Genomic DNA, 22,564 nt, shown 5'->3' with positions numbered 1-22,564 from the left:
ATTATTTCTCCCAGGACTATTCCATTTTTAATCTCCTGCCGGCTAGTTTAAATGAGAGGAAAGCATTGTTTATCTCTCCCTGTCTTTCCCTCTCATTCTCTTTCAGTCCATTTTGCTCTGCGTTAGTATAAACAATGACTTCAATATACCAGGAACAGATTTTCGTGGGGCAAAAAGTATACACACACCCTCCAGCCGTAGGTAGTCCAGGGGCTAGACTCCAGAAGGCCCGCCATCTCCATCCTCCCCATGGACGGGAGGGCTAGTCTCTTAAACTAAAGTTCCTTAGAGTAATTTAACACAGGAGAAGGACAGGACTCAGCTCAGCAATGACAGACTATACTCTGAAAGCTAAATGTGACTGTACCAAACACACTGGGCCCTCACTGGAGGTCATGGTAGGACTTTATCAAACAACTGGAAAACTTTCTTGGAGCCACAATCACATAGTTATTAAGACAACAATAAGTGAGAGGAGAGAGGGTGATGGGCAAATGGTTGGGGTTGTCACTAAAAACCTGCCTGCAAGATTTCCCTCATAGCCCTGGAAACCTATGCAGTACATTTTTATTTTTAGTCCTTTTGTTAGTTTGTGTTGTGTTTTTTTGTTTGTTTGTTTTCTTTGGTTTTAATGTTCTCTCTTGACCCTTCATGCTCAGGTTCTTGGGGGTATTAGTACAATTTCACCTTTCACTGAGATAGAATAACTGCTCAGGTTTTAAACATGAGGCTGGCCTGTGAGGCTCTGTTTATTAGCCCAAGCAGTACAAGCTGGAGTCCTGTGAGTTTCTGTTTAATACTAATAGTTAATTATCTATGGCATACATTTTTTTCCTGTCTGACTTCCTACTCAGTTATTATAAACACAGACTTGAAATCATGCTTAAAATCCCAAATACCTAAAGATGTGCTACACTGGAGGTAACTCTTTCTAGATTTTTGGAGCTTTGAAAATGAGAATCAATCAACATGACTGTTTTGTACATACTCATCTTCTTTTTCTGTATGTGAATAAAGCTACAAATTTACTCATCCAATAAACTGGAATGACGAAAATCTCATGTCACTGTTAGCTTATTCTGGTATTTGACCCCTACTTTTGGATTGACTGTTATCAAGGAAAAAAAAAAAAAAACACCAGATAGAAGGTGAGAAACTGCTAGTTATACACATTTTGGGTTGTCACAATGATAAGGGAAAGTGAAAGTCTGTGATGTAGAAACACAGGTAAATTATCCAGTCTCTTTCAGTGTCTTTCCCTTTCACACCTACATGAATTTTCATCCTGTGGGTTTCACAGAGTTGGTAGCTAGAAGTTGCTCCAGCCATGATGTTCACTGGACTGTATTGGTCCGTGCATTTTGTCCTTTGCTGCTCTGTTACTAAGTCATGTTTCACCCCACCACAACACATGTGGAAGAGTTAGTCTGGGTGGGCACTAGTCCATTAGTAGACCTACAGCATCAGGAAGGCAGGTCAGTCGGTGATGAGCTGAAGACACTCTTAATCATGGTGTCCTAGTTTAAGTTCAAGGATCTCATTTCAACAAAGACCTGGAGCGAATCCTAAAGCAGGGTCCGGAAAATCCAGCTCTGAAGAGTAAGATACAGGGGGAGGAACCACCTTTTGGAGCATACTGTTATGGAATGTTTGGATCATCTGTCTTCTCCTCCCACCCCCATTCCCTGCCTTAACTGAAAACAATTGGTCTCTTTCTGACAACAGTGAGGTGAAATGTATAGAGAATATGAGGAGAAGCTAAAGGGGGCAGGAAGGGACACGCTGCACAGGTTAGCTCGTTTGCCTAGGTATTATGCTGTGTGTTTAGTTATCTGAACTCATGTCATATTTCCATGTGGCTTGATATGTAAACATGTGCTGGGGGCTAACCACTACTCCTGTACAAGAAGACATTCATGCAATGTAGTAAGAACCATTGCTGAACAAAAAGGGAGGTGCTTACTGGAGCAGCCCTGAAAAATGAGAACCCACATACTCTTTGGTAGACGATATTTAGACCTATCCTGAAAGTTTGATATTTTGTAAGAACCCTAGAGCGTCATTTAAGCATCAAACATATATAAACAAAGAGTTGAATGTTAGCAGCGAGGAAAACCTAAGATTTCTCACGCAAATGTGACACAAAGAGAGAAGTGCTGATTTATATACATAATATATATAATATAATAATTATATATTATATAATAACCGCTCATGGGAAAATGCTAGTTATGAAAAAATAGCTTCATTCTGCTGATATATAATCCAATGTGATGAATCTGTAACTATTACAGCTCATGAAATTGGCACTCAGGTTTTTAACATGGCTGCAGTTGCTCTATCAGCTTAGGAGGGTTTTCTAATGGATATTTTATGGCAAAACTGTTGTAGCAGGGACTCTTCTCCCACAATGTCAGAATCTTCATCAAGTCAAGCAATCTTGTTCTCTCCTCCTGTGCTGAAAGCAAGGTGGGAAAAAACAGGACATAGCTAACTCAGGAATGTCATTGACCTGGAATTACCTGATGAGTGAGGACTCTGACCCCAATGCCTGGAATTGGCTCAAAATAAAGTTTTCTACTGAAAGATGGGAATTGCCCACAAGTTCTGGTAAATATTTGCACTATCACCATTTAAAAGAAGGATACACCTGGTGCTTTCTGGGAAAAAGCATGTTTTTAACTAATTCTTTGCTGCTAAAAATAACTAGAATGTTCTTAAGTTCATCTGCCACACATAACTATGAACAAGGTTACATACCAGCAGCAGATCTGTTAACATGTCCTAATCACAGTGATGCTGATGGACCAGGGCCAGCCTCTTGTCATCTTGCTTCATGAGTACCCTAACCTGTTTGTCCTTGCTTTGCTGGAGTAATAGGCCTAATTACAAACTTCCACCTTTTGGAAGTCAAGGAGTGCTGGTCTTGACAGAAAACACGACGTGGGCACCTCAGTGGCCAAAGAGGGCTGTAATAGTCAAAGGGACATAACAACCAAAAAACAAGTTATGAAAGTCTTGATGGCTCTGTTTTCCTTGTGGCATTGTTTGTTTGGGTTTATGTCAATCCTCTTTCCAGTCATTCACTTTTACAATGATTGACTTCAGTTATTATTCTAGCTTGTTTGTTGGTTTTTGTAAAAGAGAGGACTAGAGTAAAGGGCTGGAGTAGAGTCACAGATATGTTTAGAATGTGTCCAAGTACCATCACCCCCCATATTTATTGAACACCACAGAAATTTCCATCTACTGCCAGAGGAGATGAGTATATTAGACATAGGAACTAATAGAGAAGGAAAGGAAGAGAATGGAAGGGTTGACATAACATATGCCTTCTGCTTCCTTCACTGAACGGAGAGATTGTTTTGGGACATAAGTGTTAGGAAATGACAAAGTTAGAAGCTGGAGACGATACCTGTTTTTGATTAAAGGAGAAAAACCCTGGGGTCTGGGTGGCAGTTCTTGGCCTGCATCAGGAAGGAACAGGCTGCAGGAAATACTCAGAGAAGCTACAAGGAATAGGTGTATTGACCCCAGGGCAAGAAAGTAATTTACACACAGGCACACACACACACACACACACACACACACACACACACCACACACACACACCTGCCTGTGTGAGTGCATGTACATAGTCAATTGCCTCTTCTAGGAATCGACATTTAAGAACATTTAAAATAAGGAACAGATTCTGGTAAAGGGGATTCGATGGGCCACACTCTGAAACGCCTTCACCTGAAGGTGGATCTAATCTTAAGAATGGACATTTCAAGCGAAAATTGAGTAAGCATCGAGGACAGAGACCAGCTCACTGAAGAGTGCACCTCTGTGTGATGCTCAGGGAACATGAGTTAGCGACAGCAGAACAGAATACAGTTCCTGATGGCCAATTTGAGGGAAGACAACTTTAATGTACAAAATGTAGCCCTGTGGATCTCTAGTCATGCCTTCATCTGTTAATGCATGTCATTCACAGGCGTGTTACATTTTTTAGTCATTGCTGCAAGAGACAGTGCAAAGACTTCCTGGTGGCACTGAGGAGGCCCTGAAGAAGCCACAGAATGCGCCAAGGTTCCCAACCTCATATCCCTGGCCATAGCACTCAAGAGAGCCTATGATTAACAAGAAAAAGACCTTGAAAAAAGAATACTGATCCATGTGTCTCTGCCATTCCTAATGAGCAAAGGTGTCACATTGTTATGTGAAAGTATAATTCAGCAACACACAGAGTGCCCAAGGAAATTTGAATAAATGGGATTTTAAAAAGGAAAGAAAAAAAGAAAATCTCCTTACTGATAGAAAACTATGAGCTCTCTTCAGCGCAGAAACTCCTAGAACTAGAGAGTGAGTCCAGTTTGCCTTCCCACTGCGGTCTTGTGCTAGAGGGATCAGACTGGGCAGGCATCTTCACAGCACCATGCTCCATGAAAATGGCATGAGCCGATTAAAATACAAACAGCAGTACCCATAGGGTGGTGGGAAGGCCTAACACAGCAAGTGCAAACCCCGGTGACTCCTCCCTCCAGGAGACTGAGCACCTCTGTATTTAGCCTTTCGTCAGCTGTGTGATGGAGCCATTGAGAATTAAATTTGTTTGTGCATGCAGCCTGCATGCTATAAAGTTCCCATTTTCATCTCTAGTGGTTATTACATGTTATACCAATAAAGATGTTATTTCTGCTCCTCCCAGTTTAATTCATCCTAACCCTCCCTTTCTCCAAGAAACACACAAAGCACATGCCTCATTTCAAAATGTGTCAGATACATGATAGACATCCAAAGCCAGGAAGAGTTAAGAAAAAAATGCCTTGTAGAAAAAATGCATTGTAGAAAAAAATGCCTTGTTCTTCATAGAGTATATACGTATATAATATATACCATCGATTTGTAGATTGTTGTTAAATTTTACTCATATTGCTGCATTATATAGCTTGATGATAAAATCAAGTAGCAATTTAGAATATCCTCCCATTCAAACCAAATCAATGAAGATATCCTTTTCTCCTCCACCCCTCAAGACAGTCTCTTTCTCAGGAGAGGGGATTTTGCAATATTTGGTTGTAAAAACGTACCAGATTTAAGACTCACAGTCTAATCAACTATCATCATCTCATTAACATAAAACAGCATCCCAGGCTAACTTATTTGATTTTCCTAGGCCTATAGACAGGCTGAGAGTGTCCACAGACACCACACAGGAATCTCCCAAGCACTATGACATCGATGACAGATCTGGACTGAGTCCAGCTGCCACCCACTTATCATTAGTTAAGGCTCATAGAGAGTGTCTCTCTGCAAACAAGGCACCTGTAAGAATCATTTTATTACTTTACAATTTTGCATGGCTTATACATCAAGCAAGTATATGGGCTCCACAGTCAGCTCCTAAGTGGGTGAAATAGTTCAGTCAGTTCTCAGGCTCTTCACATGGACAGAGTAAAGTATCGGGAAAAGGTGGAGGTACTATCAGTACTATCAGTAGCATATGTAACAGGGTCCTAAGATAGCTAGCTATTGTTCTGTGATCTGTCATCCCCTGAACCAGATATCTGTTTTATTTTTGCATATACTAATGTTTTAAGATCTGCTCTTTTGTAATTAATAATTATAATGAATGTCTCCTAAAAACTGTGTCAGAGAGCCATGCATAGTGGTGCCTGCAATCCCATCCCTTGGGGAAAGGATGCAGAGTGGTCAGGAGTGGAAGGTTATCCTCAGCTATGAAGTGAGAGAGTTTGTGACAACTCTGTCTCAACAAGACAAAAGTGTTAGGAACAGCTGGGCATAGACTCATACCTGTAGGTCTAGCAATTGGGTTTAGGCAGAAGAGCTGCTACAAGTGTCAGGCCAGCCTGGACTGCCCTGTCACACCCTGTTCCAAACAAATAAAACAAAAGATAAGTATGGTGTCATGAGACATTTTAAAGTCACCATACATTACCCACAAATCTCCATCAGATCTCTCTCTTTCTCTCTATCTCTCAAATTGTGTATTCTCAGTCCCAATGCTGGCCATACATTAGAAAGATTTGAGAAGCCCTGTCAGTTAACTCTGAGTGAGATCAGGAGTGACAGAGTTTCACATTTGCAACATCCCAGGTGTAACCAGTTTTTGAGCAGTTTCTTGGTCCACATGCTTCCAGAACTCCTCCCTCCCCACAGCGCTGCCTGTGGAGATGTCGGGCAAGCAATCTTTTTCATGGCAGAGGAAAAGTCTATCCTTTTAGTGTGTGATTGCATTACTACCAGGAGTTTACACTGTACTTTTTCAAAGAATCCACTGCACGTGTAAGAAAGAGGTGTGAGTCGGTAGAGGTGGCCCATGACACCTATAATCCCAGCACTAGAGGAGCAGAAGTAGGTCTGTGAGTTTGAGGCCAGTCTGGTCTGCAAGTGAGTCCAGGATAGCCCAGGCTACACAGAGAAAACCTGTCTCGAAAAACTGAAAACAAAACAAAACAAAACAAAAAAAAACCTTTATTTCCACACTTTACCTTGCTCATGGGGGAGGAAGCTACACATCAGCCTAGGTCTATATAAGGATAAACCATGGGCCATAGGCCTCTCCCATAAATTATTGCTCTTTCTTCATCTCCCAAGGGAAAAAAAAATGCTAGGATTTTGTTTGTTTGATTGCTTTTATTTTATTATTTTATTTTATTTTATTTTATTGGTTTATTGTACAAAGACACCTTGTCAGCAAGAGAAGTAACAGTCAGGAATTACAATAAATGACTCTCCATTGGTTGGACTTTGACACCTAGGCAGCACAAACCAACGCAAACAAACAAAACCCTGAACATATCCAGGCCATAACTGCTCCTCGTCCTCCGTCCTCTGGTTGCAGAGAAAGCCTTCACAAGACTCCAGGCTGCCTAGAAGGAGCGGCATGTCCCCAGGTGCAATCATCACCTTAGTGATTGCAATCTTTGCCTTGGAAATCAATGCTTGGGCACCAGGACCCACACACAGGTGAGTTTACTGCTTGGCTGTTTATCTCTGGAATTCTCCGGTGCAATCTGCTGTCTCAGGTTCCAGTTCTTAACGGCCAAGTAGGAAAAATAAAGGTAAAGTTAAACAGTGATGTATAAAACGCCCAGGATTTAAACTTTCCAAAGATGTGAAAAAAGGCAGGGTGTTATCTGCCGGTTTGCTACGGAAGCCTGCTGATATTTCTGGGACTTTGTTCTAAAGAAGGAACCAAACTGTTAGGACTAAGATATTCTGTTCAAATATTTAGAATTAGGAAATAAAACTGGTTGTCGCCAGTTTGTAACAGATCAGTTGTTGATCAGTGTCTACAGTCTGAGAAGTTTGCAACAAAGGAAGTTAATTTTTCTGTCCTTTATCTCAAAACCCTATAACTTTTTAAACTGTTGGCTGTTCGGCTCTTTGCTGGCCCCCACCCCCAGATCAGACAGACATTAACCACTTCTCTTCTCTTCTGTGACATCCCCTGTTGTGCCCCACATTTTGTGTGCTGGGTTGTAGGGTCTATTTGCTCTACCCAAGAAACGCCATGCTGCAAATCCAATGACTACGCTTCCAGCATGGCCTCTTGATTTCCTTTTTAACTGCTCCTACTTGGGGCTGAAAAATTCATAAGCTGTGGGTTTGCACATCGTTTGAGAGCATCCTTAAGGCTGTGTGGCAGCAGAAGGAGGGGAGCACTTAATGAGTACAAGGTCTGAGGATTCCAGAGTCCTAGATGGACAATCTCTGAGGAATGGGCCAAGCCTAGCTATCAGGAGTGCCTCCTAACAGGTCTGTCCGGCCAGGCTCTTCCTCCAACCCTTGTTTCCTCACTTACACATGTGGTCCTTCTGAACACAGGCCCTTCCTATTTCACTTTTAGTAACCATGTTATGATACAACCACAGGAATCCTCTCCAGATGCCTGGGCCATGCTGTTTGCAACTTGTAGTCATCAGAATTGTGAATAGAGTAAAATTCTCTCCTGACAGCATCAGGCATCCTGTGACGGCAACATGAGACAGGGTATGACACCATGCCAAATACACTGAATAAATCAACGAGGCTGTAAAAGCCTCCTGGACACCATTACCACCTAGGACTGCTAGATCATGACTGCAGGAGGCCCCTTCCTTCCACCTAGATATCACAGAAGAAGACACAAACCTGTGTCATCCAGGAACAGCCTGTTCTTCTCTGAAGACAGAACAGAAAGACTCCCAGTGCCAACAATAGGCCTGGACACTGTTCCTCCGTCTGCATTAACCTTGACCTCTGCCCAACTCCCTTAAGTATAACCAAAGTCTATTTTTACTTGGGCTAGCCAGCTTATGCCATCTTTGCCAGCTCATGCAGGTCATTCAGCCTGGGCTTCACCCACCAAAATGGGTTGTGTTCAAGATCACGTTTTCCAGAAGAATCACAGGGTTGCTACTCAGACCCACATGAGCCCTGGGATAAAGGGTTCAGCCAGGCTTTCCTCCATTCTCCCTGCTTCCTCTGCCCACGTTATAGAAGCAGTATCACTCTGTTCTTAAAAAATATTTTCACTTTCCGGGTATCTTAACTCAGATGGTACTTGTGCAAAGACAATTACCACAAGCTCCTTTCTTCTTGTTCTTAACCTGGCCCTCTCTTGGGTTTTTAAAAGCTTAAACAACCCACATTTCTGGACTGTAGCTTAAAACAGAAAGGCTTTGGGAGAGCCACAATTGCTTTCAAGTTCAGACACCACTGGGTCTGGTCACACTCAGCTGTTCCAGGCAGGACCAGTCAGACCCCTGGCTGGCCCCAGATGCTAGCAGTTTCGCTCCCCAGTTCTGCTGAACACCCTGCACTCTCACAGCCATACCCTGCTGTCTGTACCAGAATGCCCCCACTTGGAACACTCCGTGCTGTGCCCTTGGAGAGAGGGTGAACCCTCCTTCACGGAGGGTTCAGAGACTTCAGTAACTATGTGAGACCATTTACTTAAATAACAGTAGCAACATGCCAAAGTGTTTCTAAGCAGGTATGCTCGTCAGAAAGGAGCAAGATGTCTGCAGCACACATCAAGCCACCATTGTCCACCAGGTGTGCAGGTTGGGATGGACGACTCTGCTTTTAGTTCCCGGATCTGTAACCCATGGTTATCATTGGTTCCTGTGGCTGCCATAGCAAAATCCAATAATTAATTGGTTTAAACAAGCCTTCTGTCTCCCAGACTGGAGGCCAGAGGTGTGGGATCAAGATATTGAGAGAGCCAAGATCACTCTGTCACTGCTCTGGGGCTCCCTAGCTTCTGGTGGTGGCCTACAATCCTTCACATATTTTGGCTTTCTAATCTTGTCTCTGATATCAATATCTATCTATCTATCTATCTATCTATGGTGGGTCCTCAAAACAATCTCTCCCTTTCTCAATCTCTCTCTCCCTCCCTCCACCTCCACACATGCCACCCAAACAAATAAGCCTTGTTATACAAGTTCTGGGACGAAACTTAGGTCTTCATGTTTGCACAGCAAGCATTTTACCAATCAAGACGCTTTTCCAGCCTCCAGATTTCTCTTTTTATATGGACAGCAGGTGTTTTGGATTAGGGCCTACTTCAATGATCCATTTCAACCTGATCACCTCTACCCAGACCCTATTTACGAATAAGTTGATATTCTCAGGTGCCAACCAGGTCTTAGGACCGCAGCATATCTTTCAGTTTTGGAGGAAACACGTTTTAGTCCATACACTCATGATGGCAAAATCCACCCAGTAGTGTTTTCGTGTGATCATTGTGTTATCACATGTGTAAAGTACTTTGAGCTTCTGTCCCAAGCATGTGGAAAGATGTCAATAAACATCAGGTATTTTTTCTTCTTATAATGATTTCACTGCCTTTTTTTGCTTTGAAATGCTTCCTTATTCGGGGGAAGGATTGGAGTTACCGGGAATGTCCCACGGTTCATTGGAGCTTTGACAACAGTAAACTGCTGGGGGCCTCCAACTCTCACCTCAAGGCGCATTCCCAGCAGAATAGGCCCTGAGCAAACCATCATCTCCTACATTTCTCTGGGAGGATGGCAAATTTTACAACCAGTCTGAGAGGGAAATAAGAGCTTGGAGTGTAGCTTCAGGAACCAGGCTACCAGGAGATCCAGTCTCCAGAGCTTTCCAGCTGTGCACCCAAGGCAGACCTTGCTCCCTCCAAACCTGTGTCTCAACAGATCCTGCCTATCACATTAGGGTAAATGTGCTTCTCATTTCTCGCCCACAACGAAATATGTCTCACACCTGCTGCTACTAGAGCTAGCCCTGATGTGTCTGAGGTCCATCAGTAAAGGCTGATTCATTGGGAATGTATAAAGTAAGTCTTCTATAAACTCAGGGAAGTGCGTTAAAATGTTACCTCTGGGTGCTTCAGTGACATTATCTTTTCCTATTCGTGAACTATCTATTTAGCATACAGTCCCATTAGCTGAAATCTCCCCACAGCTAAAGATTCATCATACAGCGGATGTCTTCCTTCTTGGGCCAAGTACATTGTTTGGAATGTGAGCAGCTACAGTGGTTTTTTTTTTTTTTTTTTCTGGAAACTTCTCTTCCTGGAGGGGAAGTTAAAAAAAAAAAAAAAAGAAAAAAAAAAACACCACAGGGACCTTCCTTAAATGAATTTCTGGCCAGAAGTTAGATCCCCTGCGGAGCTGATAGGCATTGCATTGATCTAGGGAGTGCCTTCCCAACTGAGGTCGGAAGCCTGAAGATAGGCTGTACTTGATAAGCACATTTCATTTGAGAGCCCAGGAAATGCTGGGCAAACACAGCTCTGCTCAGCCTAAGAGCTCAGCAGGATGACAGACAAGTGGTGAGGGCTGTGCACAGGCAGCAGTCTTCAAGCCACAAAGGATTATCTGCTGAGCCAGTTAAAGAGGCTGGCGAGGTAGCCCTAGGCTCAGAGGGTAGAAGAAAGGCAGTAATTCGAGGTCACTGGTCTCCTGTCCTAATATTTATACAGCATGCTTATTCAGTAACATTCTATTTGCATAACCTTTTAGTCTCCCTGGCTCATTTCTCAGAGTCTTTCTCTTACTGTGCATAGGGATAGCCAGACACCTGACACAACGAGGACGAAACAACCAGGGACTAAGACAATTTTCAGTTTATTATTGCCCCACTTAGCATCATTTTGTTTTAAGCCAGCTGTAGATCCAGGCAGGAATTAGGTTGTCCAACTGATGCGCTTTATCTGGGTGGCCACGTAAAAAATAGAGTTCGTACTAACTCAACTGTCTCAAAATGTCTAAGAATCTTGAGGCTATTCCATCCAGAAATTATTGAACAAGGCGTGACTGCTCAGCTTATTTCAAAGACAGTTTGTGTTGAGGAAGGAAACAAGCAAAAAAAAGACAGGAGTAAACCAAGTGCTTTCTAAACCTGTAATAGTCTGACTTGGAATGAGTGGTGCACTTCTTCATTTTTATTTCCCATCTGTAACTCAAAATAAAGGACACTTATTACTCAAAGTCAATATAAAATGCTTATGTGGAAATGAGCTTAGAAACTAGTGAAATAAAGCTTTTCATGGAATAGCAGGTAAAGGCACTTGACACCAAGCTTGATGACCTGAGTCGAGTATCCATGACCACATGGTAGAAGACAAGCGACCCAGACACACTGTTCTCTGACCTTCATAGGCACACTGTAGCAATAGCCTCTCTATGAACAAACAAACAGGTGTTTGTCTAAAAACTTGAAATATAAGAAATAAAAGTAACAACATATAATTAGGGGTTTAAATATATGTTTTTGCTTCATTAAGACAACTTGAAGTTCATAAGCTGAATTGTGTCACCACAAAATCAAAATGTCGATTTACCAGTATGACTATTTACCAGTTTACCAGTGTGAGTATTTTTGTTGCATTTTAAAATATAATTACAATAAAATGTGAGTAAGAGTGACACTCTATCTGATATAACTAGTATCTTGAAAAAGAATAAATTTGGCCGGGCGTGGTGGTGCATGCCTTTAATCCCAGCAGGAGGATCTCTGTGAGTTCAAGTCCAGCCTGTCTACAAATAGAGTTCCAGGACAGCCAGGGCTACACACAGAGAAACCCTGTCTTGAAAAACAAAACAAAATAAAAAGAGTAAATTTGAACACAGAGGGAAGACTACATGGAGATATATGGAGTCCGGTCCCAGAGGCTATAACTACAACACAACTCTCAAGCCTAAGGTTCAGGGATCACTGTAGAACAGGAGCAGAAAGACTGTAAGAGCTGATTTGTAAGAGCAAAACAGGCAGTTTGCTAGGAAGCTGTGTCTCTTAAGAACATCAAGAGCTAGACCCAGGAAGTCTCACCAACATGACTGCCTAAACAAGGACACCAATAGGCTTGCTGAAGTGCATGGGGAATTGCTCATGAAGCCTTAAACCTGCACAAAGACCTGTAGGCAATTAGAGAATGCTGAGAGTGAGAGAAATCATCTTACCCAGAGAAGAGCACACCAATTACCTATCCAAAACCAAAAGGTCAGCCCTGAAAACATACATATAAGTAACATTACACAGACTGAGCAGGTTACATGTATTTACGTATTTAGGAATATATATGTATATTCATATGAAGCAATTATTAAAAGAAGCCATGACTTTAAAAGGGAACAAAGAGGAATGTATGTAACGGTTTGGAGAGAGGAAAGGAAAGAGGGAAATGATATAATTATATTATAATATAAAAATTAAAAAATAATTCATAAAAAGAGAATAAGACCTTCTACAAGACCATGAGTGATACTTCAGCAGAGACCAGCCCTACTAGGCCTTCTCTTACAGTTCCCTTCTCTAGAATTGCAGGAGGAAATTAAATTTCTACTGTTTGAGCGACTCAAGAAAATTAGTACAGCAAGTTTAAGATCTACAGCGGGTGTAAGCACTGTGCCCAGAGCAAGCATGTGATCTAAAAACATCTTCCTTGGAAGATAGGATAAGTTATGCAAAAAATGAACTCAAGTCACAGTCCATGAGAGCAATAAAAGATCAAAGGTGATGACTGGGTGCTTTGTACTAAGTCCAAACTGTGAGTTAAACTGTTAAGACAGAAAGAGTCCTTCAGTAAGATGTTAAGAAGGAAATGAGTAAGTGAGCACACGGTTAGCATGAGGCTATTAATGCAAATGGCATTAGAGAACTACATACAAGCAAGGCCAGGCTCACTGCAGCTGGGCTGAGTCACCAAAGTGTGGGGAGATGAACGGAGCTCCCCCTCACCCCCAGGTACTGCTTAGGATCTAGTTTTCCCAACAAAGAACTATGGCTCCATTTGGAGTATTTCAGAGGGTTTGAACTCCCAAGCATGATTCTCTCATACGCACCATACCCTGTGAGCAGGCAGTTGAAAGATAAAGATCTCAGGACTCTGATCTATAAGGTGGTTTCAGAAACCAAAGAAGTGACCACCCTTGAAGAGACATTGGAACAAAATGCTAACATCTTCACCTAAGTGAGTAATGGATAGATAAGAACAAATTGTCAAGTTTCAGGCAACAAGATGTTGAAATGGATCACCGTGTTGTCAAAAGACAACGCCTAATGTAATTTTTAAAAACACTGATGGTCAGTTCAGTGGTGTATTTAAGCCAACAATGAACTCAAGTCTGGGTAATACTGACACAATTAGCACTCCCAAACTTACATTTATTCCTCATTCTCAATTAGCACGGATTTCCACGAGATGTTACCAGAAAGTATTTTTGAACATTGTTTGAACATGAGCATCACTTAAGTAGTTTTCCAAAGCACTGTTATCTATAACTCATCCCTGGAGAAACTGATTTAATCAATAATATGAGAGAAGTATATAAATTTATTTATTTACTTACTTATTTTGATGTTGAGAAGTTAAACTCAGAAGTTTGCACTTGCTAGTAAAGCATTTACCATTGATTTAGATCTCCACCACAAGGCTTTTTAATTTTGTTTTTATTTTCCATATGGTTGGTTTGCCTGTGTGTGTGTCTGTGTACCACCTGCATGCCTGTGACCTTCAAGACAAAATCCATGCAGTCCCCTGAAACTGGAATTACAGATGCTTGTAAGTCATCATGTGGGTGCTGGGGATTGAACTAGGGTCATCTGGAAGAGCGATAATAGCTCATAACTACTAAACCATCTATCAACCCCCCAATTACTATTTTTAATGTCTCAAGATTATGAAATGTAACCAGCATAGAATACAGAGTGTTCCACTGATTTTTAAGATAATTCAGTTCCAAAGAGGCTTTAGTGGAAAATTTCCAGCAGAAAATTTTTCAACTATGCAACTTGAAACATATACAAATATATGTTTAAAAATAGATTCTGCTATGAATTTTGGCCTATGTACTACATATTTTAACCTATATTTCTAGAAAATTAGGGCTAATCGTGGGTAGTGTGTGTTGGCCTTAAATCCAATTTTTAAAAAAGTGGTTGGTTATTCCCACAGTATTTGTGCCACTACCGCAAACAGATCTGACGAGGCAAACCTTTACTGTCGTTCACAATGTTCATAACTTGGTAAGACTGATGATTACTTTCTCCTTCAGTTGTGTACAAAACACCTTCCAGGGCTATGGATGCTTGCCCTCTAAAGATGAAGCTACCAGTTGAATACCAACTAGGCTTCAAATAAGAATGTAATGGTTTTGACAATAAAATCTTACTGTCAAGTTATCAAGAGTGACCAAAGCTTCACTCTGTGGAGACCCTATTGGCCAACAACTCAAAATATATAGTCCATTTCTGGTACTGACTGTTTTATTTGATAGTGTATGATGTCTAGTTGAGGTGGTGTCTCCCTACTATAGGGTAACTCCACTTAAACTCCTATTATATATGTACATATTATAGGAAGCATCTACAGTACTAGGTTTTCATACGACCTTTTCAAAAGGACTTTAATGTTACTTACTGTCCTACTCTTTCATTTTCAGAGCCAGCAGTAATGGATAAAGTTTCTTTTAGGCCTTGCATTTCTCCTGCCTCTTTTTTCTTTATATTTCAATGAAGTGTAAGATCTCATGTGATTAGAATGAGTCCACTAAAAAGCAAAGACTTGTGTCTACAATGTCTCTTTTGCTGTGTAAATAACATATTCGGGGTCCAAGGATTTTAAACATCTCTGGGAGTCATTCTCCACACCATATTGGAAGACTTGAGCCTTGTCACATATGTAGTCTTTGTAACTATTGGAGAGTTTTCAGTAGGGGCAGGATAACATTAAATTTGCTTTTCTAAATGATCCCTCTGGATGCCGTATGCAAACAAAGTAAGAAAGAAATTACCAGAGTCAGCTAGAAGAGATGTTATATTAGTGTGGATCAGAAGAACATCTGGAAGATATTAGGAAGTAAGGATGGATTGGAAAATCATTTACAAGGCTGCCAACAACAGGTTTCAGTGCTCGATTCAATGTCAGAGATGAGGAGGGGGAATAGAGAATTAGACAGTAACACCCAGTGTCTGGCTAGGATAACTCATAAATGAAAGAGTGGCCCTGAAAGAAAAGGAAAATAATGGATTCCTTTGGGAAAACATTGAGGTCAATGGGCCATGAAGATGTCCAAGTACAGATGTAGAATTGAGAATTGGATGCCAAAGTTTAAACTTCAGGAGAGATGTCTGGACAGCACGTTTATCCCTGCCTGGGTGTCATTAGCACACATGTGGAAACCATGGATCTGGAAAGACAAGGGAGGAGAGGGGAGGGTGAAAAGAGGGAAGGAGGAGAAGAGAGGTAAGGAAAGAAGAGGGGAGGGGAAGAGAGGATGGGAGAGGAGAGAGGAGGAAAGAAGAGGGAAGAGTACCTCAATGACAACACCTCAATGAATAAACAGCATATGAAGGACTGCAGAGGAGGAGAAGAGCAGAGTAGAGCAAATAAAAATAGCAGAGAAAAGATATAAGAAAAGGAGTCTAGTGTGGCTCAGCCTAAGAAAAGAAATGGCAAAACATTTGGTCATAAAAGGGACAGCTATGTTATCCCCTTCATGGATTGTGAAACATTGCAGAAGGAGGAAAGAATGTAAGAGCCACAGGATAGGGAGATGTCCAACAAAGTGTCTTTTGGACATGACAGGAACTCACTGAAGCTGTGGTTATCTGCACAAACCCTGAACAAAACTGGGTACCTTGTTGTGGATGGGGAGGGTCCTTCTCTTGGGGGACTGTTGTCAGTTAATGGCTTCTGAGAAAAAGAGTCATTTTTCTCAGTGGTGTAGCCAGAGATAAGTTGCCCATATTCACGAAATCAACTTTAGTTGAACTGAGTGGGTCACACACAAAAGAAGATATGAAAGCAGAAGGACTGGTTGTGAAGAAGAGTTTCTGCAGAAGAAGGGGAGATGAGAGAAAGGAATGGGCTGAGAAGACCACACGTCATCATGGAGGGCTAGGAAACTGCCACGGAGTTTAGAACAGAATAAAAGGAAATACTGAATAATTGTCTTAAGAAACAACAGTGGTCAAGTGCAGAAGAGGGGGAGAGGAAGCCAATAAGGACCAAGAGGAAGTGAGTGAGCCACATGACAGTCATCACTGATGAGCAGGGGCAGCATGCATGGGACAAGAAAGTTAGAAAATGGTTGAGAGGTAAGGAGATAAACCAAAGTGCAGGCTTTTTTTTTTTCCAAGAAATTTGCGAGGAAAAAAAAGCATGGAGAATTTTGAAATGGCTCAAGGAACATAGATAGCTGAAGAATATGAGCTTTATTGGGAAAGAGATATAAAGGTATTTATAGTAATATTTAAAATGTGTTAGCACAAAAGGCAGGGCAGAGATGAAATAGCTGGAAGAAACAGGAGTGTGGAGAGAGGGGCTTACCTCTTCATTTATTGGCTTATTTAATACATTGTTGCACAATTGGAGGTAGATGATTATGAAAAATAGCCTAAAATGGAAGAGACACCCATCTCATCAGCTTCAAATTGGAGCTGAGTTCTAGAGCATTCCTGGTATAGACCTCTTCTTGGTGTAAGATCTTGATAGAAGGCCAGACTAGGGAAGCAGAGGCAAAGCATCTGTAGCGTTCTTGTTGGAGAGTTTCGCTTTTGTTTTGCTTTGTCTCTTCTTATCGTTTAATGGGTTAAGCCCCGAGGTGGGGCTGTGACAAGAAGAGACACAAATGGTGTCTGGGATAAAGCTCAAAGCTAGAATGCCTGAGGCGTAAGACCGAGCATCGTGTCTGGATGAAGAGCATGGTGTAAGTGATAAAACACATGATGCTGAGACTCAGAAAGATCACAAATAAGTCTTGAACTGTGAAGCAGGACAGCATCTATTTTAGAACATAAGCATGGATTGGAGCGGGGTGCTGATTTATGAGGTGTTTCCTACAGGAATGTCTGGACTGGCTGGCTTAAATTTGCAAGAGAGCCAGGCAACTCCAAGGCTTGCCAGTCTTTCAGGGGGTGAGTGAGATGCACAAAGAAAGGGAAACAAGACTTCTAGTTCCGTTGAGTCCATCACCTACTTATAAAAGATGAGTCAGTGTCAAATACCCTTCAGGACACCTTGCTGGTTGTCCTCACTGCCATTGTTACTGCTGCTGTTGATGAGGTAGAACTAAACAAATGAGTGAATTGAAAACACAAAACACCATGTGTTCAAGTGTTGTGAGAGACACTGTGAAGAATATGACATGGGCTGGGGAGATAAATCCATTGGCAAAGTAAACACATGCATAGAGACCTAAGTTCAAACCCCGGGGCCACTACTTATAGCCAGCTATGGTAAGGTGCATGTTTAAGTCAACTGGGGTGCAGGAGGGGAGAGAAACAATAGATTCTCAGAGCTGCCTGGATACCCAGTTCAGCTAAATCTATGAACTCTAGATCCAGAGAGAGACCCTGTCTCAAAAAATAGAGTAGAGAATGAGTGTGGAAGACACCTGAGAATCTCTTGCACACACATGTGCACACACGTATCCACACAGACACAGTCACAAACATGCATACACACAAATATATGTACATACATCATATAGACTATATATGTATACATAGATGTGTGTATATATACATATGCCTACACACACATACATATATGTATGCACATGTATAGATACATATATATGAATAAGCAGTATGATTTAAGAAGGGAAAGGTAGTAACTACCTGAAATTGGTTTTGGAAGGTTTCTTGGAAGGAAATATACATAATGGCCATTTTAAACTGCTACTTTTTAGTCTTCATTATAGCGAAGAGCAAAGACAAAGAGACTCCCTGTTACCGATAGACTGCAGACTGAGCCCCTGGAGCGACTGGTCACAATGTGATCCTTGCCTCGAACAAAGGGTAAGTATTTGACTCTGTCTACCCCAGCTCCTAAAAACTGCTGTCTTCAGGGAAACGGCTATGAGGCAGGGACTCTCCCAGAAACAAATTCCAAACCAGAAAGAGGTAATCATTGAAACGAACGGGACTGATCTGACCAGGAGAGTGGCATGTTGGACAGTGGGCTGGGTAAGTGTCGGCGACGGTTTGTGCATGTAATAGACTGCACAACCGAGCAGGCCCAGTTAAGTGATATCAGTGGCAGTGTCTTCCACCTCTCTGTCAGAATCATAGGCCCTTTGCGTGTGAGTCCTGCAGTGGTGTAGGCGTCGCTTTATCCCCAGCAGTTCTCAACCTGTGGGTCACGACACCTTCGAGTGTTGAGCGACGCTTTCTCGGGAGTCGCCTAGGACCACCAGAAAACACAGAGATTTACATCACTCATAACAGTAGCAACACAAATAATCTTATGGTCAAGGAGGGTCACCACAGCATGAGGAACTGTATTAATGGGTGGTGGCACTGGGAAGGTGGAGAACTGCTGCTTAAGACCACAGTCCACTGTTGCTTCAGGAAATACAGTCTTTCAACTCTGTTTTGTTTGTTTGTTTTTTTATAGTTTCGTTCAAGAAGCGTTGTAGCCTTTGGACAGTTTCATGGGAAAAGCTGTATTGATAGTTTGGGAGACAGACAACATTGTGAACCCACGAAGGAATGTGTGGAGGTGCAGGAAAACTGTGGGAATGACTTCGAATGTGGAACAGGTAATCTGAGACTCCAGTTTCTCTCTGTGGACCTCTGTGGGCGCTTGTGAGTGAAAATAAATAAACACCTTTTCATAGGTAGACACAACTCCAACAAGGGCGAGCCTGTCTCGCACTCACTTCCAATGTTAGAGTGCCCGCGCTGCCTTCAGCAGGAGAGAGAATTTACCATGACACACGGCATGTTTTCTGATTTTGGACTGCAGGCAGGTGCATAAAGAGACGACTTCTGTGTAACGGTGACAACGACTGTGGAGATTTTTCAGACGAGGACGACTGTGACCGTGACCCACGCCCCCCGTGCCGTGAGCGAGTGGTAGAAGAGTCTGAGCTGGGACGAACAGCAGGCTTTGGGTTTGTATTTTCCTTGAGTCTTTCCAGGTGAAAATGAGTGGAAATGGATTCCGACTCTTTCACCTTGACAAAGAATACATGCAAGGACATGTATAAAGAGTGCAAATGATGCAAACTTTTGGTCTGTATGTTTTGGGAGGTAACATGGAAGGCCCTCAGAATATTTAGTTACATTTAGACTATTTTAGGATGCTGCCAGGCCTCGGTAAGGGGTCTGTTGAATGAGTTTAACTGTCAGTCAGTAGGAGATAGTGCATCTCATGTGCAAATGTCGGCAAGACCACAGCAACAGACGTGACATGTTAACATTTCGAATTAAGTGGCCCATAGCAGGTGTGTCAAATCCATTGAAGCATCTGAATTCCTAGGATGGTTACCTTCCACTGGAATGTTTCTTGAACTGATACCTGATTATAAGTATGGAGTTGGACTAGAAGAAACAACATCAAAAGACTAGATTATGATGCCAGAGGGTAACAGGGTTTGGGGTCTCATTGTGGAGAGCCGACAGGCAACCCATTCTTCACAAAGAAATGAAGAGGCTCAGGACTGTGACCGCGAAAGTCTAGAAGTTTAGAACTTAGGACTACAGTGAGCAGAGAGGATTCTAGGGACATCTGTGCTCCAGGAATTGGGAAGATGACAAATCTGAGGTCCTCTTCTATTCCATTCTGGTTGGAAGGCATTCCAGAGACATTCACTGCTTAGTGTGAGCTGGCTAACTTTGTCCCCGACAGAGATGCAGTTGTTCTCACATCTTGCAGTGCATCGACAGAAGTAAATGGTTCTATTTTACTATCTATCATGTAATAGGTTTCTTTATTCTATTTTATTTTATTTTATTTTATTTTATTTTATTTTATTTTATTTTATTTTATTTTATTTTATTTTATTTTAAGACAGGGTTTCTCTGTGTAGCCTTGGCTGTCCTAGACCAAGCTGGCCTCAAACTCACAAAGATCTGCCTGCCTCTGTTTCCCAGAGTGCTAGGATTACAGGCATGCACCACTGCACCTGGCTCAGGTTTCTTCATTCTTTTAGTTTCATTCTTGACTCAAAATAAATGCTTGATAATTTCTTGTTAGGTAGATAAAAACAGGTGAATTATTTAATGAGTAAAAATCTGTTCATAGGGACCTTCTGAAACATGGGTAATACCGGGTTAGATGGAAACTTAAGTTCCTAGGATGAAATTCGGGAAATCCAATTCATTCCAAAATTAGAATGCAGATGAGGAGAAGAAAAAAGATGGCAGAGGAGGTAAGAGCAAAGCTAGTAGAGAAAGTATAGTGACAGAGATTCTTGAGTACAGTGATTCCCCAACAGGAAACATTTAGGCGTGTCTAAAGAGCATCTGAGTTGTCAGTCCTTGCGGAGGGCAATGTGGAAAGGTGCTGTTGGCAGTAGATGTGAGGTTAGCAATGCTGATGTTGAGCATCCTACTACATACAGCCCCACAGTGTCGGTGGTCCTGAGGCCAAAAAGCCCTGCACCGAGGACTGGATCCTTAGTGGATCTGCCTAAAAGGAAAGATGTCTCTCTGCAGTCAGAGGAAACATCCATTTAATGAATGTAAGAACAAAATTCCATGATACTAAGGGTCAGGCACAAGGTAAATGTTTCACACACCATTTATTCACTTCATAAAATCTTACCCAAATGGCTTTCAATGATTACCCACAGTGCCTTTGGCCCTTAGCTTAAAAGCTGTGTTTGTGAATCAAATGGATTGTCTTAGGCCAGGCATCTTAGTAAATGGCAGTTAACAATGTAGGGTTGTCCAAAACCCTTCTAACCAGATTGCTATGGGCTCAAATTATCCTAAACCCCTTCTGTATCTTTCCTCAGGGGGAAACACGTTATATTTTGAATCTCAATGAAATAACTTGAAACAGAGAATCACATGTGTTATTTATTCTCACTCAATGCAAATTTATAGCTGTCTAAAGGGAAAGGAATACAGAAATGTTGGCCTGCTTAACTGAAAAAAAAATCATTCATAATCTATTGGTTTCCTTTGTTGAGGGAAAAGAAAAATTTGTAACTTGGCATTTGCAAGCAAATTTCATAAGGAAGCATCCTAGAGAACTGGCAAAGAGCCCTTAGAACTTTAACTACAGTCAGGGGTAGAGCTGGGGAATATGATGAGGCTGAGCCATCAGGGCTGAGGAGGAGACCCAGCTATGGGAAAGATTAGCTGCAGACATGGGAAATGAGGTAGGTCCTTTCAGAATCCATCTATCAGCAGTTTTTATTGAATCCCCTACAATTCGAGCAAAAACCCTTAACAAATTTAGTCTTTATATAAACTACTACCGTCATTCGCATAATTATCTTGAATTTTTCAGAATCCCTTTATATATCCTGTCCCTACAGATTGTCGTAATGATCCTGTGACCTTGTAAGGGGCACTTTTATATTCATTTTGTAAATAAGGACTAAGTGAAATAATTAAAGCCATTTGGCGTGTGTTTTGGAGCACTAACCCCAAGTTTCTCTGTATGACATGAAACCGTATTTCCCCCTCTACACCACTTTACCTTCTTCTTCTCACCACATCGACCCCTACATGCCCCCATACTGCTTCAAAGCCCTGTAGTCAATTTCCTCTTTGCAAGCTTGCAAAACTAAGCTCCCAAAATGGTAGTCCATGGACCATAGACGGCTCCATGGTTACAGGCACTAGCTACCAGGGCTGACATCCTAGGTTTTATCCCTGGGACTCAGCTTCTGCAGGTTGTCTTCTGACCTCCACACTTGCTCCATGACACATAAACACACACAAACACACACGGATAAACACACACAAACACACACATCTACTAAATAAATAAATATAATAAAAAACAAAACTCCGTAAGTAGCTGTTTATTGTTATTCCTATAAATTTAACACTTGGGAGGCTGAGGCTCATGGATCATGTGTTTAAAGGCAACTTTGACTACACAGTAAGACCCCATCTCTCTCTTTTTCATGTTTATATGAACTACATAAATATAGTTAAGATCTACCTACTAAATATTATATATTATATATAATATAAACATATATAATGTATATTCTAAATACAAATATATATCTATTATAAATAATATATTAATATAATAAAATCTATACATTATATAATATATAAGTAGGTAGATAGATTATAGATATAGAATATGAACAGTAGAATACTTTGAATT

At 41.5% G+C, this 22,564-nt stretch overlaps 1 protein-coding gene across 3 annotated transcripts in view; it reads left to right on the top strand.

Moving 5' to 3' along the window:
• Nucleotides 1–6,800: 6,800 nt before the first annotated feature.
• The window catches only part of C9 (complement C9), a 43,387-nt gene continuing 27,623 nt past the window's right edge, over nucleotides 6,801–22,564 (top strand). For 2 of the 3 annotated variants that reach the window (XM_060380516.1, XM_021654489.2), the window contains exons 1-4: nucleotides 6,801–6,975; nucleotides 18,174–18,282; nucleotides 18,881–19,025; nucleotides 19,232–19,379. In XM_060380516.1, coding sequence (XP_060236499.1) covers nucleotides 6,893–6,975; nucleotides 18,174–18,282; nucleotides 18,881–19,025; nucleotides 19,232–19,379 — 485 coding nt within the window. In that variant the 5' untranslated portion in view covers nucleotides 6,801–6,892. Of the gene's footprint in view, nucleotides 6,976–18,121; nucleotides 18,283–18,880; nucleotides 19,026–19,231; nucleotides 19,380–22,564 lie in introns of all 3 variants that reach the window. The other variant, XM_060380515.1, reaches the window with a different exon arrangement.

Source organism: Meriones unguiculatus, chromosome 3, assembly GCF_030254825.1.
Source record: "Meriones unguiculatus strain TT.TT164.6M chromosome 3, Bangor_MerUng_6.1, whole genome shotgun sequence".
Taxonomy (NCBI): Eukaryota; Metazoa; Chordata; class Mammalia; order Rodentia; family Muridae; genus Meriones; species Meriones unguiculatus.
This window is presented reverse-complemented; position numbering and strand designations above follow the sequence as displayed.